This window comes from Fusarium oxysporum, chromosome 4 (assembly GCF_000149955.1).
Source record: "Fusarium oxysporum f. sp. lycopersici 4287 chromosome 4, whole genome shotgun sequence".
NCBI lineage: Eukaryota > Fungi > Ascomycota > Sordariomycetes > Hypocreales > Nectriaceae > Fusarium > Fusarium oxysporum.
The window spans coordinates 2,082,972-2,099,452 of record NC_030989.1 but is presented as its reverse complement, the minus strand read 5'-3'; the positions used below and the strand labels follow the sequence as shown (position 1 = coordinate 2,099,452).

Genomic DNA, 16,481 nt, shown 5'->3' with positions numbered 1-16,481 from the left:
GATAAAATACAAAATAGTCGAAGTTATGCCGGAGTTCTATTTGGCGAAGGACGAAATATCCTGAGTTGTTTTTGATGGCTGTATTTTATCAGGCGAAAACATGTTTGTGACTCGTAAAAGGGACCGATGATTGGAAATGCGATTTTCAGTCACCGGGTTTTTTCTGTTTATCGTTTTGAACAGTGCTAACAAACAAAAAATCCTGACAAGTCAAGATCTTGACTCTTTTACGAGAGTCCTGCTACCTTCGCAAAAGTTTACAATATGCTGTATGTGCATTTATTACTGAAACAGGGCTTTTGAGTTTCGTTTCTTTGAGACAGACGATTTTAATTGTGAGGGCATGTCGCACCGCCACAGATTAGACCGGGATAGTGGTGCATTAGCGCCGATCAATTCTCGTTCCTCTTGAGTTCCAGAACTCTTGTGCCACAGAACCATGCTCAGACTGTAATTTGTCACTTTTAATCGTCATGCTCCCTGGTTTGGTACTCGGTGCAATGTATTTGTGACAAAATAAGCCCCAGGAGAGTTCGAGTGTTTATTGTGCGCACCTATTCATGTCGTATTTTTCCGTGTTTGTATTTTCTGTAGCTGTCAGGAAATGAATGCCTATGAAAATCCTGTGGAGTCAACGTTGACGCGGTCGGATTGAGTGGAATGAATAGAACCTGATCTTCAAAGGGAAAAGACACGAGTGGCGCTCGTTCCGCCTGCTTTAAACGATTCTCTAGGGTATAAGCTATGAGTTCAAACAGGCAACAGTGGATGATAGGTACAATATCTATGGAGTACAGTATGAAGAAAAGTGCCGTGTAGAGTTCCAGTCCCTGTAAGATCATTTGATGACCGAATGACCTCGGAAACGCCCAGATAGTAGTAATTTGAGACATCAATAGAACAAATTCACAAACACTTAGTCTGAAGTAAGCGGCGATACATATTTGTATCAGCTTGAAACTGTAAGTTGGGATGCACTTCAGAATATGGAAGAAGAACAAATACAAAACAGCCACATTAAAGTAGTACCTTAGCCGAAAAAAACAAACTTGTGGCTGATGCAGCCATTACTGCAGCCGCGTCGAACCCCTGTCAACGTGCCGCGCCTAAGCTTGGTTCAACGTTTCTGGTTTCGGGATGAGATGGTCCACACCATTCAAGGGGGGACCTGTTCATCGCTGCGATGGGCTGGGCTGGGCTGGACTGGGATGTTTGTCACTAGGCAAGAAGGTGATTAGTCAAGTTGATTGCTGACTCTGAACGAATTTATCAATATCACAAGGCCATTATTGCTTGTGATTTGGTATGACTGTTGCAGCTGAGAGGTGAGCGGATAAATGACGTGTTACAAGATACCTATAGCCTCTGGAGGTAGTACAAAAGGATACATGTCACAAGCCGAGAGATATTCCTGGAGTCCACAGTCCACTGCAGGCAGGCAGTTTTCCCCACGCTACCTAAGAATGGAACCTCACCCCTGGGGCGTAAGAAAAACTTCGGAGCTTGAATCAGGGTGTCAAAAATACTTGACCAAGTCTCATACTAGACTTATGCTAAACTTATCTTTTAATTTATTCAAAGCCTTGTCTTTTCTTACCCCTTAGCTCACCTGCAAAAGCTGACCCGACCCCCCCCTGTCATGTTCTACGGATGTTACACATGGAATCTGAGTCGGTTGGTACCTTTACCTTTACCTTTACTCTAAAGAAAAAAAGTATCCGTGCGTCAACGGGCATGGAAGTCTGTTTTCTCTATCACGTCCGCCTATGCATGTCTTTTTGAGTCTGCCATTAACTTACATCTTACTCATTCTCCCCCCCCGCTAAGCCCGGCTCTGCTGGCTCTTTTCACTTGCTCGCTCTGATGAATTTGACTCTGTACTGTCCCATCCGTCCCCAGCATCCAATGTCATGACATGACCCAATTACTTGGTAGACCCCCTATCACCATTAGTTGATTCCCTGGTGTTGTCGGATACCTATTTTGAGTCCCATCTCATTAGGTTGTTCTAGAGTTAGCCACGCCCCTCGGCGGTTTAATACAATTTCCCTTTTGTCCTTTCCCTTTCCCTTCCCTTTCTTCTGGTGATGCTTGTCATGGTCCGCCCCCCCCTCGTTTCTTTTCGTACCGTACCTCGTGCCTTGTCTGTCTCGTCTCGTCTCGTTCTTGTTGTTTCCGAGTCGTAGCATTCTTATTTAGCTGCTGGCAACAAGAGAAGCTGTTGGCCTGCCCCGTTTTTCTCCTTCCTGGCCTGGAAAATAAGAAATATTGTCGTCGCCCCGAAAAAAAACGTAGCCATCCCCATCTCATTTCTCCTCCCTTTTCTTCCCTTCTTTCCCTCCTCTCCCTCACTCAAACATCCACCTCCCACATATTTTTCCCAACAACGACCAGTGGATTTTATCGTCGAATTCGTCAGACTTCATCAATTTGACACTATTCGCACATCTTAATCATCTCCAAATTGTCGTTATTTTCTGCGCCTGGTGTAGCAGTACCTCTTGACGCCCTTCAAGCGACGTATACCTCGCGATCGGCTCACCTTTTTCTCATAGAAGGCTGCATTCACCGTCAAAGTGGTTTCCCAACCCGAGATCTTGAGGCTATTCAGAGATTCGACCTACTCCACCGCCCGCACCTGCACTCCACATTCTGGCCACTCACAGCTCGTTTCACCTCGTCACTCTCCGACTGGACGCTTTCCCGCTTGCAACCATTCCGGTTCTGAAGAGGCCCGCACGCCACAGATCCAGGCATTTCTATTCGCTGTACCTGGTACTCAACTTGATGCTGCATTTCGGTGCCATTTAGCGTGTACCACTCACTACCACCTGTCGACCGCTATTCGTTGCCTTATCGACATTTGATGGTTTGAATTTACAGCCTTGCCCTACGCGACGCCTTATCTGATCCTTGGGTTTTAATGCTGCAAATGCGAGGTTCCTTTGCCCGCTTCTAGCATTAACATCCCCTGTTTCCAATTTTGGCAATCAATTTGTCTAATGCAATAACCGCCTGTATTGGTGTTTCCATTCACAACCTTGTCATACGCGCTACACAAGGCTATTCATTGCCTCTCTACACCTCGGCATGGCTGCTACAGGCGCCGACACGTCTATGTCACGATACGACTCATCAGCCGGCGAACTCTCATCGCCTCCTTCCGGATCACTATCAGAACCTGGTTCACCATCACGAAATGGATCAAGTAGCCGAGCACCACAAGACTATGACGAGATCGTCGTCGTTTCCAGCGATGGCCAATATCAACACATCGGCCACCAGAATCACAGCGAACGCCCTCCACCGCCTATGCCACCCCAATCAGGCACAGGCCCACCTAGACGATACGCACTTGTCGACAACCAATGGGTTCAATTAACAGCCGCAGGCGTCCCGCGCAAGAAGCCCGGACGCAAACCTGGAACCATTGTGAAACCTCGAAATTCGGACGGTGCCGATGCAGCAAAGGCTGCTAGAAAGCCCAGGAAACCTCGCGATCCTAATGCGCCAGCAATGCCACGCAAGAGAAAGATTGCCCCTGCAGATGGTGAGAGTGAAATTCCAGCAGATTCAAAGTCTCTTGCCGCAGCTGCATCATCCGCCGGCCAGGGACATATGTCGGATGTCTCTCATATATCAGCATTGTCACCTGCTCATCATAACCGTCAAATATCGTCTTCATCACATCAAGCCGAGCAACGTTATTCACCAAAGATGTTGAAGCGTGAACACTTTATGCAGAACATACTAAATTCGGATACGCCTGTAGAACGACCACAGTCTCAACCCCAATCTCAACCTCAGTCTCAGCCTCAGCATAATAGCTCTACATCTATACCTGTTCGCACCAGCGGTCAAAGCTACGACCCCATCCGTGGTAACTACGATCCGGTTCGTGAGACAATGGTTTCTCATAGCCCTTACCCCTCTACTTCTGGTTCGCCAAGGGCTGCTTCTCAGATGCCTAATCGATCGCCAACCATTGCGAGCCTTCTTGGTGGTAATGAATCACGTAGCTCATATCAGCCACCCTCGAACCAGCCTCGCTTCCAGGCACATGAACCATCTCAACCATCATCACCATCCAAAGAGCCTCGCGACATATTGACACCAACTCCTTCTTCGCGACCACCAGTACAGGAAGCAAAGAAGGATCCACCTCCTCCACCGCCACCCGTTCAAAAGCCAGTCATCAAAGAGTCTAACTTCACCACCATTTCCAATGGTCCTATCAAAAAGTCATCACCAAAGCAGAAGCCTCACACTGGAGTTTCCACGCCAAAGACTGACACCCTTGATGATATGGGAGAAAGTGAAGGCCGCTCGATCCTCGACTTTGGTCGAGCTAAGCCAGGCGAAGAAGCCCAGGCCCCGACCATTGTTCTCAGTGTACCCATCCAGGCCGGCGAGACAAACAGATATGTCAATTTCATGCGCATGGCTGAAGAACGGTATGGATGGGATGCTCTTCACCCTCGCTTGGCTGCCAACCGAGACCGCAAGGCTCGCATTGCTGCGGCGGCTGCCTCTCTAGAAAAGGCGGAATCGGGCCGTGAATCTGGCGATGAAATGTCCGTTGATCTCTCCGATGCCGAGGCTAGCAACCCCGACAACGGCGCGACCAGCGGCCCTGATGCCCAGGCCAAGCCTAAGAAGAAGCGTAATTTCAAGGAGGATCAGTACGATGTTGATGATGATTTTGTCGACGATTCAGAGCTCCTATGGGAAGCTCAGGCGGCGGCAAGCCGTGACGGATTCTTTGTCTACTCTGGCCCTCTTGTACCTGAGGTCGAGAAGCCAGCTGCTGGGTATGTATCCTCCTTTTTTATATTATGTGATCAAGCAATAACAAGTAATAGCCATGATGGTCCCCCTAAGCGTGGACGGGGTGGAAGAGGTAGCAGAGGTGGTGGAAGAGGTGCGTCGACCAGAGGTGGGACAGGCAGCGGCCGCGGCGGAGGACCCGGATCTCGAGGTGGCTCTGTCACCCGAAAACCCCGTATCACTAAGCAGGAGAAAGCACAACGGGAACGTGAGAAGGCTGAGCGCGAAACAATGGCCCAAATGGCCAAGACACCTACCCATGGTGGCTACTCACTAAACCCAACCACACCATCCTTTGCTGTCAGTGAGTTAGGGGCTTAGGATCCTTCCTCATTGCAAATGGTCCTCGTGACACGCCATCTACTTTTCGACACTGTCTTTGGGCTTAACACTCTCGAAAAGAGAAACAACATTCAAACAAAAGGTGTGCTCTAGCTCAGCACACTTAACCTTCTGTCATCGTGCTATGCTCGCATCTGGCAGTATACACCGCCCACAACTATTTACACAGGAAATCCCCGAGTCCTCACTTTTTTTTTCTTTTGTTTCACACTCTTCGAGGCTGTTTTGCAGATCATGGATGGCCCGGCATGGCCCCCTTAGGCGGTTTGTGGGAGTATTGGCGTGTAAGAGATTTGTTTGTGGGACTACAGGCGTTTACCTGGTTTACATGCTTGCAGATGGACGGCACATGGGTGACCCCGGTCATGAAGCAAGAAAAGACCAGAGATGATTGATAATTCGCCCTCAGACAATGGTGGCTTTTGAAAGCAGAACAGCCAGACAAGGCGTCACGACCATTCGGGCACTTCCCACAGGAGAGGACTAGTTCACCGGTATTAGATGTTAGAGTTGGAGTTGAACAATTGTAAAAGATGATGATGGTCTAATGACTATAGCAATAACCAGCCTATATCAAAGTTGCGCTTTGCCATGTAATTTGCCCTGGTGACCAAAATCACAGACTTGAACTTCTAATTGCGTTTCGTCGTGAACAAACTCCTGTCATTCATGATCTGAATCCAAATGCATTCAACGACTCAAGTTTGCGAAGAAGCCTGTCACAATCACAATACGCAAATCATTCGAGGCAACTGCCCACTTGACAAACCAGAAAGCATCCGCTGTCTCGCTTTTTCTCTTCTGTCCTATGCTCCAGTCCATCTTGATCAACAAACGAGAAAGTAGTCCTTCAACCCTTCTTTGAAACCCCATCCCACTCTTTCACTTACTTCCTGCATATACTGCCTGCTTCTACCCCGGGAAGCAAAACACTGTTCTTATGCGAGGCTGAATTCGGTGACCTCGCCCATCTCGTTGACAGTCTGTTCGCCAGTCTTGTATGAGGCACGCCACCGCAGCTTGGCGCTTGTGACCTTTTGAGCGCGGTTGCCCGCGTGCCAGATCTGCACCTCCTGCGTGATACCGCGGTTTTGCTGGGGGGCGAGATCGCGACCAGTCTGAGGCTTGAGCTGAAGTTCGTAGCCCTGAATTCATGTCAGTTTATGCCATGTCAGCAAACATGAAGGGTATGCTTACCTTTGTCACGGCGAGCTGGAAGTGAAGTTCGCCGATGGGCTGTGTCACGTTGTTGGAAAAGGCAAACACGATGTTGATAGCGTTCTCATTGCCAGGTGCTCGTCTGGCAATCATCTCAATCTTCACATTTGTGTTGCTCACAACAGCCTTGTGCTCCTTTGGCTTGCTTGGCTCTGGGGGGAGAGCAGAGGAGAAGTTCCACTCGTCATCATCGTTGGCTGTAGCAGCGGGTTGCGGTTGAGGGGGCGCAGGAGACGCGCGTTGAGAGTTCAAGTTGCCGGCACCAAGAATAGCGAATGGATCAGAGGCGGGCTGTGATGGGGGAGGAGGCTGCTGTTGGAAGTGAGGCTGAGGTGTCGTCGATTGAGAGACGGGCTGTGAGAAGGAGGCGAATTGTGAAAAGGGGGGAGGAGTTGGAGTTGAAACTTGACCTCGGGCAGAGTTGTCCTGAGTCATGGAAGATAATAACGCAGGTCCAGGAATATCTGGTCAACGGTTTAGTATAGTAATAGGCATGGGCAGTTTGTGTTGGCAACTTACTTTGATTTGCGCCAAAGCCCAGAGCAATACCGCCGCCTTGCCCGAAACTGCTCGACTCTCCGCCAATATCTAGGCCGAGGAGGTCATTCTCAAGGCCTCCGGCGTTCGCAGAAGGTGCAGCGGCATTGCTTGACTGAGCACCATTACTGCTGGCATCAACATCAAAGTCGATGAGAGACAGCTCATTCGTTGCGCTTGAAGACGATGCTGTAGCTCCTGGAGCAGAGGGGGGGGGTCCACCGGCGGCAACCTTGGCAGCGCCCTCTATATCGCCCTTCTTCATCAGCTTATACCGCTCTGCTGTTCGGTGTATGCTGTCGTTGATCTCGAGCAGCTTGGCGACAGCCTCGTGATCGTCAGATTCCTCTTCACACATCTTCTGGATCTTAGGCTGGGCGCTCTGTAGGGCAGCAGCCAATTCGCTGAAGACATCACCATCTTCCATCTTGTCACCCTCCTTGAAGGAGTCGAGTCGCTCCTCTAGTAATCGCGCCTTAGCCTGGATCTTGGCAACCTCCTCAGCAGCCTTTGCGCGGTAGTCGGTCTTTGACCGTGTATCGTAGCCAGCCATGATCTTCATAAGTCGGTTGGCTTCTTGGAGATCCTCGGGGGTACCGCGGCGAATGAGTTCCTGAAGTTTAGCTGATTGCGCCTCTCGCTCTTCCTCTTCCATTTCCTCGGCGGACTTGAGGTTCTACATGATCTGTTCAGTACGGGACACATATCATGCAGAAGCGAATCAACTTACATCGCTGGGGTTCAATACAGCAGCATCCTCTCTCCGCACTTCAGGAAAGACGTATCCTTTATAACTCAATAATCGGTGCATATCCCTAATAAATCCTAGATCCTCCTTGTATCGGCTCGTTTCGCATATCGTCCCTCGCCATTCCTCAATCGCCTCGAGGATTTTGGCCTGGACTCGTGTAGGGCGCATTGGCGGCCGTTCGGGAAACCTTCTGACGAGCTCATTGAGGAACTCCTTTGTACCGATTTGTAGGTGAAAGGGGTATCCGCAGTTTTTAACACATATGTCAAGAAGGCCCAAGGCGAGCAGAGCAACGTTGGGGTTGCGATGATTGATGTAGTTGACAATTGCAGTAGCAGCCTCACGAGGAGCACTTCCCTTCTTTGAGTTTATAAGGTCGGCGATCTCGAGATTGAGGGCGAGGTTGGGTTCGTAGTTCTCGGGACTGCAGGCAGCCTGGATGAAGCGCTGGAGCTGGGAGGGGGTTCGGCCAGATGATGGCAAATCGCCCCAACGATCGCGAGCCGCAGCGCGAGCAGAAGCGGCTTCCATTTCGAATATATAATACTGATATGCACACACAAAATGACGATGTTATTCGTGGTATTTTGCGCGCGCGCGTTGGTCGAGGACGACGGGTGTGAGGTAGTGCTACGTTGATAGAAGGGTGAGCCGGTCAACTGGACCAAGGTACTAAAGTAAGGTAAGGTACTAATGGATGGAGTCCAGTACCACCTAAGAGTCTGGCGGGTGGTCGACCGAATACGGAGCAAGCCTACGGAAACGGCCTAAAACAAGCAAGACAAGTAGATACGGCAATCAATGTCATCCAAACCTAAAAAAGAAAGGGCATAAGTTCTTAATTCAAACAAAAGCCCCCTTGCCATGTTGTCTTGCTCTATCATGGTCTTTGAACTTGGATAGGTACCTAAGGTAAGGTAGCCAACGGGCCTGTAGACAATACGATGATACAGATGGTAGGTACTAAAGGTACCACCGCTAAAGAGGTAAGATGTGGCTCTGTGGCGCAGTCATGAGAAAAGCAGCCAATCAGCCACGTGACAGCATCGACCATTTTAAGTTGACCACGGGGACCTTGAGATAGGATGCTAAAATAAACTCATCAACGAGTCACCCTAAACTTATGCTAACTTCCCTAAACTTTTATGTAGCTTAGGATCGAGGTCCTAAGTTTTCTTGCCCCCCCGTCCGCAGGCCCCCGTTACAGCGGCGTCATAGCGGATTTGATGCTGAAGCCTTAGCTTACAAGTGCTAGGGGACCCCAGCGCTCAGTGTCAGTGCCCTCTCGAGTTGCTGCCCCTCACTGACTGACGGAATCAATCAACCCCACCATGAGAATCTTATCAACCCATCATCCATAGCTTTTTGGAGGAGGCAAATTTAATTTTGACGTCCCCTGCATTACTTGCATTCGAGACATCAACTACACATACCTCCGAGCAATACCATATAACATCCAATACAAAACAGACATTCGCTAAACTGTCCAAAATGGTCCGCCACAAAAAAGATTTCGCCTCCAAGGGTAGAAAAGGAGGTCCAGCCCTGCGACGAGGACCCCGCCGTGATGATGATGGTGATGGTTCTTCGCGCCCAGCTTTCAAAGCCGCCTGCTGGGATCTCGGCCATTGCGATCCTAAGCGCTGTTCCGGAAAGAAACTCATGAAACTTGGAATGATGCGCGACCTGCATCTCGGCCAACGCCATAACGGAGTCATTATCACACCCAACGGTAAACATACCGTCTCCCCTGCCGATCGCGAGCTCATGGACCAGTACGGCGCTGCTGTTGTAGAGTGCTCTTGGGCGAGGACGCAGGAGGTTCAGTGGAATAAAGTTGGTGGGAAGTGCGAGCGGTTGTTGCCGTACCTCGTCGCTGCGAATACGGTCAACTATGGCAAGCCCTGGCGTCTGAACTGTGTTGAAGCGCTGGCTGCAGCTTTCTACATTTGTGGTCACTCAGATTGGGCGGAGCAGATTCTTGCACCGTTTTCATACGGACCATCCTTCCTCGAGATCAACCACAGCTTACTCAAGCGATATGCTGCATGTGCGGATGAGGCGGAGATCAAGAAGACTGAAGAAGAGTGGATGGAGCAACTGGAGAAAGAATACGCAGAGAGTCGAGAGGAAGGAAACGACGATATGTGGACCAGCGGAAATACCAATCGAAGACGTGTTCAATCTTCTGACGATGAGGATGACGACGAAGAGGATGACAGTGACGAAGAGGAAGATGGAAGCGTGGACGGTATATATCTTGGCAAGAAGCCACCTAAAGCTCAGCCAGAAGAGGAGGAGGAGGAGGAGGAGGAGGAAAAGGATCGCTACGCAATATCTGACGACTCAGATGACGAGGACGCGATGGCCGAGATTCGTCGCAAAGTTCTCGCCTCAAAGACCTTCACTAACCCCAATCAACAAGACGATAAGAAACCTGCCATCATTCCCAACCCACATCAACACCAGCAGCAGTTCAGGCCTAATACCAGCGTCCAGCCTGACTCGGACAACGAGAGGAGCGGAAGCGAGGATGACGATGACGACGATGAATTTGATAACATCATTGAGGCTACACCTGTGACTGATCGTATTGGTTTGGCTAAATTGGAAAAGGAGCGTAACCAGGCTACTATTACGACGAGGACGTTCTCATCCAATGCTGTGGGAGCGCCATCTCGAAGTTGAGCATAGGGTTACCAAATAGAAATCGTATAAGAACTCTCACCACATTACTGATTCGACAATTTAAAGAATGGGGTCATGGAATTGTAACTTTTAGTATTAACAGTGAAACTTGGTATATCGTCCCTCTATCCAACACCCAAATCTTGGCATGCTCTTCCGTCATAAGACCATGTCTGCATATGCATCTATTCATACACGACTCCCTTTCCTTAGAGAGCGACCACCTTTTGATTTCCACTTTTTGTACATATTTTACAGTTCTGTTGTTACAGTGTCCGCCTTTCCTTAATTACCTCATATGTCTGGATCTGATCGTCGATTTGTAGCTCCTGGAAATCTTCAAGACCGATACCACACTCGGTACCCTTACCCATCTCCATGACGTCCTTTTTGACATGCTTGAGTGTGTCTATTTTGCCTGTGGATTAAGTCAGCATCAGGAAGAGAAACACAGAGAGTAAGGAGATGGGTAGAATGTGTAGAAAGGAGAAATGCGTAACTTACCATCATAGACGACCTCTCCACCACGGATAACCCTGACCATGGACGTCCGCTTGATAGTGCCGTTGCGGATCTTGCAACCGGCGATATTCTTCTGCAATCTCTTCCTGACGTTGATGGCAAATACTTGCAATACGTCTGCTTCGCCGAGGACCTTGTGTGTAATATTATGTGGTAGCAGGTCCGATAGTGCACTCTTAACATCATCGACAACGTGATAAATGACGCTGTGATCGATGATGCGCACACCGGCCTCTTCGGCACGCTGACGAATATGAGGAAGGATAGGCATGTTGAAGTTGACGATGATACTCTTGGATGCAGCAGCGTGGTCGACGTCATACTCGGAGATTGCGCCGACGCCAGATCGTAAGAGCTTAGATTGGACTTCGTTGTTTCCGAGTTCCTGAACAGTGCCACAGACAGCCTCCACGGACCCAGCGACATCAGCCTTGACAATGAAGTTCTGGTAGAGGATGCCGGGCTCAGTCTTGGCAGGCTCTGCTTCAGTGCCCTCAGCTTCTGCAGCAGCGGCGGCTTCCTCAGCGGCCTCCTTCTCACGCTGACGCTGCTCTTGTTCAGCTAGTTGCTTAGAGCTCTCCAGTCTTTCAGCCATTTCCTCACGGTACTCAACCGCTGTCCTAGCTTTGCCCTCATCAGGCGCCTGGAGAACTTGTTCTCCAGCATCAGGCAGCTCGCGCCAGCCAAGGATCTGGACAGGAGTTCCAGGGGGTGCCTCGGGGACCTCGACACCAGCTTCGTTGCGAAGGCCACGAATCTTGGCCCACGATTTGCCGGCCACGATAATATCACCAAGACGTAGAGTTCCTCGCTTGACAAGCACTGTGGCGGTCTTGCCAGTTTGCTTGATGCTAGATTCTAGAACCCAACCCTCAGCCATGCCATCTGCTTCAGCGCGAACATCGAGGATTTCAGACAAGGTGACGATGTTCTCTTCGAGATCTTGCATGCCCTTGCCCGTCTTGCCGCTTACGGGTACCACCTGGACATCACCGCCATAGTCTTCAATTTCAACGCCATGACGGGCAAGATCAGCTTTGACTTGGTCCACTCGAGCGTCTTCCTTATCGATCTTGTTTATTGCCACGATGATAGGAACCTTGGCAGCCGTAGCGTGTTTCAGAGCCTCTAAAGTCTGTGGCATAACACTGTCGTCGGCAGCCACAACCAGCACTACAATATCTGTGACATTGGCGCCTCGCTGACGCATAGACAAGAACGCAGCGTGACCTGGTGTATCAAGGAAGGTAATCTGTTTGCCTGACGACATTTGTACGACAAAGGCACCGATGTGTTGTGTGATGCCACCGTGCTCCTGGGCAGCAATCGAAGACTTACGTAGCCAATCCAAAAGAGTAGTCTTTCCGTGATCGACGTGGCCCATAATGGTGACAACAGGAGGCCTGCTTGGCAATAGGGATGGATCTTCGGGCGCCGGTCGAGGCTGGAGGTCGCGCTGAGAACCAGTGTCCACTGTGGGATCATAGCCGTACTCCTGAGCGACAAGGGCTGCCGTATCACCAGTCATGATGGTTTCCTCCGAGAGATCCTCAAATCCCATGGACTCCAGATCATGTAAAAAGTCGGTTATACGGATCTGGAGAGCACCGGCCAAGTTGGAGATGCTAATGTACTCGGGGAGAAAGATGGGTACGGGAGCAGCCTCTGCAGCTTCCTCAAGGCGTTTTCTTGCATCTCTCTCGGCCTTCTTACGCTGTCTAGCTTCCCAGCGTCGAATTGAATCTTCATCAAAGTCATCATCTTCGGCCTCGTTCCGACGAACATTCTTGGGGCGCTTGTCCTTCTTGTCTCTCCGCCTATCAAACACATCGTCTTCCTCCATCTCGAAACGTGACTTGCGCCTTATCTGGTCTTCCTGCGACTGCTGAGAATCTTGTAACATGCCATCTGCTCCCTGAAGCGCATCTTTGTATTGGTCGCTGGGGCCAGGTCTGCTACGAATATTTGTGACCCGACTTTCAAGTGCGTCCCAGAAACCATCATTCTCGCGGCCTGGTTTTTCTTTCAGCTTGCGGGAGCGCTTAAGCTGGCCCCATACGCTCTCATCATCTTCCTGGCCTGTTGCTGGTGCGACGTTTTGCGGTTTGTTCTTGTTTTGATTCTCCGCAGGTTTCGCCTCTGTTTGTCTACTGATGAGGGGTATATGAGTATCAACCTTTCGAGCGCTGAAAGCTCCCCAGGGGGGTGCAGCCGGCTTGGGAGACTCATTAGTAGACCATGACTTGGGCGTTGCCACTGGAGCCGGTGTGCGATCTGTCCTGAAAGCTTCAGCAAGAATTGAGCTTGACAACAGGTTCGATGGGGGCGTTGTTGGCTTTGCGTCCCGCTGTTGCTGTTGTCTGGCATAGTTGTTTCCGTCGTTCGATCGGTTTGGTTGCTGGTTGACTCTCGCTTGAGGTGTATTTTTCTTCTGGCTTTGATTTTGATTTGCGTTCTGGAGGCCTGGTGGCTTCTTGATGTTGCTTTGTGCAGATGGCGGGGTGGGGGCAGCCTTAACATTGGGAGTAGGTTTCTTCAAAGGCAATCCCATCTTTTTACGAGCTTCTAGCTCATGAGGAAGCAAGTCAACGCTTTGCTTCGAAGCATCTGGTGATGGCTTGTTCGCAAATGCTCCGAAAGACCCTAATCCAGCTCCGAACCCGCCAGGAAAACCACTCCCCGGGAAGCCTCCCGGCTTGCCATTATCGTTCGGTCCGTGAAGTATAGAGCTCGTCGACAAGGCGCGCACGCCAGGTAATCGTAGAGAGTGACACGAAGATGGCCGAATGGCTCTAGCTGATGTTATTGGGGCTCCGACGCTGGATACATGGCGATCTCTGGGCTGCGAATCCCTGGGCGAGAGTTTGTGACGGCAGAAGGCACATACGTAGGAATTACCGCGCTCCTGGATATTGTGTAAGACGTTTGCTAATAGTGACCGATGGTCAAGAACTAACCTGTAAGGTGCGCACTCTCAACATTGCCGCGACGGGGAATTGGCAGATTTGGAGCGAATCTGCTTCGACATTGGCTTTGCAACCGAATAAGTTGAAGGTGCTATAAGTTAGTCTAGAATAGAAATCCAAACTTAGTGGAGTTCTAGTTAACCGCAGTGGGCATCCAATCGCTCCGGGCACCCTCGGCGCCGGGATTGTCCGCCACATTTAGAGGACAATGGATGGATGTCATTTGCCCAATCGGCCTATCTCTGAGCTTCAATTAGTGAGCCAAGATGATGATATTGAATTCAAAAATTTAGATAGTCTAGGAGAGTAAACTGGGAGTTACTCTATGAAACCGCTAAAACTCTTTTTGGTCATTCCTTTCGGTAAGATAGTTATTACATCAGACATATTTTGAAATAATAAACGCTATGTCTATGGACGTATCCAGCCAATGGATCTTTTGTGGAACCAAGATTCGAACATGATTTCTACTCATTCTTCGAGAACACATTTCCAACTTACACCTCCTGTCTACATATACCTTACGACAATATCTAATATAACCCTTTTTTTTTCCCCACCAAAACTCAGTGATCAGCAAGCCAAATCTCATAAAAAATGGCACCGAATAAGAGAGGAGGGAAACAGAAATCGACCCAGTTCGTCGACAAAAAAAATGAGGCTCCCCCTTCACCTTTCAAGCGGCCCCCTGAGGTCCTTGAGCCGTTCATCAACGCTCTGGACAAGAAGCACGTCTATGTCACACATGTTGATAACAAACCCGCCGAATTCAAACGAAAGATCTTCCTCGTGCCTGTTGGCATGAACATTGTCGTTGTACTTCTCTTTGTTCTTCGGATGTGGTGGATTCTCCCCTGGTATTGGTCCCTCATCATGACTGGTTTGGGCCACGATAACGAAACCACCTGGAACACTGCAGACTCAACGTGGTCTGAGATTGCCTGGGAGATCGGAAAACGCTCTGGGACAATGATGATCGATTTTATCCTGTTCATCTTTGTCTGGCCCTGGCCTGTGGAATTTGTCGCTGGACAAGCCCGTGGTAATCCCTGTCAATGGCGATGGCAAGTCGGCTTCCGCGAGCAGGAGATTTATGTCCGTCGAAGCCGAGAATGGGATCAAGCTCTCACGGACATCTTTACGGATGAAGGCTCCAAGAAGATTCTGCTCACGTACATCAATCATGCGACGTCTCCGATTCTTCAGGAGCAAAAGACCGGATATCTCCTGATGAATGGCCACTGGGATTTGGATTGGGCACGTATGATACTCGCACACCGCCTGGTGGATAAGAAGGAGATTGCACTTGAGGCCTTCAAGAGCGTGGTTCTTGTCCACCACGCTGACTACGGTTGGATATCTTACGATGTGCGCGGTAGTGGTGCGTCAAGTGAGGATGAGCGACGGCGACAAGTCTTTGCATTTCGAGACGTGCTCATTGCGCTTGGAAAGGAGGACTTGTTCTATCGCTGGGTTGAGATTGTTCAATTCGAAGCGACACAGCCGGGCGGATTCGGTCCTAAGGAGCAAGAGGCAGCGGCCAAGAGAATTAGGGAGTTGTTTGAAAATGAGAATATTGACTTCGATGAACTTTGGAAGAAGAGTGTTGGGATATAATTTTTAAAGGAGATATTATCTAGAATATTTTATATTATTGTTTATTTACATAAAACCACTTACTCTTTAATAAAAAATCTAAAAGTATAAATAAAGTAGTTAAAAAGAATTATTACTATTATTAAATATTAACTACTTACATACACGCCCAGCATCCACTCTCTAAGCGGTGGATCTACTGCGCGCCCTGCTTTCGCCTGGGTATTTTCTTTGCTCACACTTATGGCCTCGTCGCTTCCCTAGTACAGGCGTCCCCATCCTAGGGGGGCCAGGGGCCATACAGAGTCTCTGAGGGGGGTTTGTAAGGTGACATGGCGGCTGTGATTCGAACTCAGAAGCTCTGGGCAGCGGCGCTGCCCAGAACTCCTGGGATGAACCACTCCGCCATGTCACCCCCAGAGGCCCCCCGCTTGTTGACAGAGACTCTGTTGTGATCGTTAATGAAGGCATGGGCTGCGGTAACGGTGGTGGGCGCGGGGTGCAGCTGGCAGGCAGCTGGCTGATTCACGCTGAGCTTCCACTGTGGTGAATGCAAAGTCAAAATCACCACACCGGCCAGCAATACGCATGGGCCCGCAGTGAATGCGTCACATGCTCAAAGGGGAAAGCATATTTGCGTCCTCGTGGATCATACCAAAGCTTGGTGGTAGTGAGCCAACTCATCAACCAACAATCACTTTGATATATATGCCAAAGGCCGGTTGTGCAATATCCGCTCGCAAGGTCGATGCGATTTAACTTTATTGCAATGCTTGCATAGTTGACAGCCACAAGTAATTCCGTCTGGTCAAACTGTTGAACAGAGTAACACAAGCGCATGGCATGCGAACCGATCTTCGTCCATATAAAGATATCCAAGCACCCCTGACTTCAGGGGGTCGGCTGCGAGGGTAAGCAAGAGCGACAGTTGACCAACACAATCGTGAGATTCTGGTGTAGGTTTGTAGTCTGTGAAATATCGTGATTATATACCAGTCGTGTATGGTCGTTAAATAAAGAGATTTTCGCCGCTG

General features: G+C 49.7%; 5 protein-coding genes across 5 annotated transcripts; 3 read left to right on the top strand and 2 right to left on the bottom strand.

Moving 5' to 3' along the window:
* Positions 1–3,090: 3,090 nt before the first annotated feature.
* On the top strand, positions 3,091–5,148 carry FOXG_08104 (uncharacterized protein; the record flags this gene model as incomplete). The annotated part of the gene is made up of 2 exons (XM_018386852.1): positions 3,091–4,811; positions 4,863–5,148. The coding sequence occupies 2 exons, from the start codon at positions 3,091–3,093 to the stop codon at positions 5,146–5,148; spliced, it is 2,007 nt and encodes a 668-aa protein (XP_018244051.1).
* A 959-nt stretch (positions 5,149–6,107) lies between these two features.
* Positions 6,108–8,206, bottom strand: FOXG_08103 (uncharacterized protein; the record flags this gene model as incomplete). The annotated part of the gene is made up of 4 exons (XM_018386851.1): positions 6,108–6,314; positions 6,367–6,851; positions 6,907–7,600; positions 7,655–8,206. 4 exons carry the CDS (start codon positions 8,204–8,206, stop codon positions 6,108–6,110), a joined length of 1,938 nt encoding a protein of 645 aa, XP_018244050.1.
* Positions 8,207–8,892: 686 nt separating this feature from the next.
* FOXG_08102 (pre-rRNA-processing protein TSR3) lies at positions 8,893–10,523 on the top strand. The gene has a single exon (XM_018386850.1). It carries the CDS (start codon positions 9,167–9,169, stop codon positions 10,361–10,363), a length of 1,197 nt encoding a protein of 398 aa, XP_018244049.1. The 5' UTR covers positions 8,893–9,166; the 3' UTR covers positions 10,364–10,523.
* Positions 10,524–10,629: 106 nt separating this feature from the next.
* FOXG_08101 (translation initiation factor IF-2) lies at positions 10,630–13,950 on the bottom strand (the record flags this gene model as incomplete). Its single annotated transcript, XM_018386849.1, has 3 exons — positions 13,843–13,950; positions 10,868–13,790; positions 10,630–10,781 (listed from the first exon to the last, which is right to left on the bottom strand). The coding sequence occupies exons 1-3, from the start codon at positions 13,864–13,866 to the stop codon at positions 10,630–10,632; spliced, it is 3,099 nt and encodes a 1,032-aa protein (XP_018244048.1). The 5' UTR covers positions 13,867–13,950.
* Positions 13,951–14,330: 380 nt separating this feature from the next.
* Positions 14,331–15,575, top strand: FOXG_08100 (uncharacterized protein). The gene has a single exon (XM_018386848.1). It carries the CDS (start codon positions 14,449–14,451, stop codon positions 15,466–15,468), a length of 1,020 nt encoding a protein of 339 aa, XP_018244047.1. The 5' UTR covers positions 14,331–14,448; the 3' UTR covers positions 15,469–15,575.
* Positions 15,576–16,481: the final 906 nt, after the last annotated feature.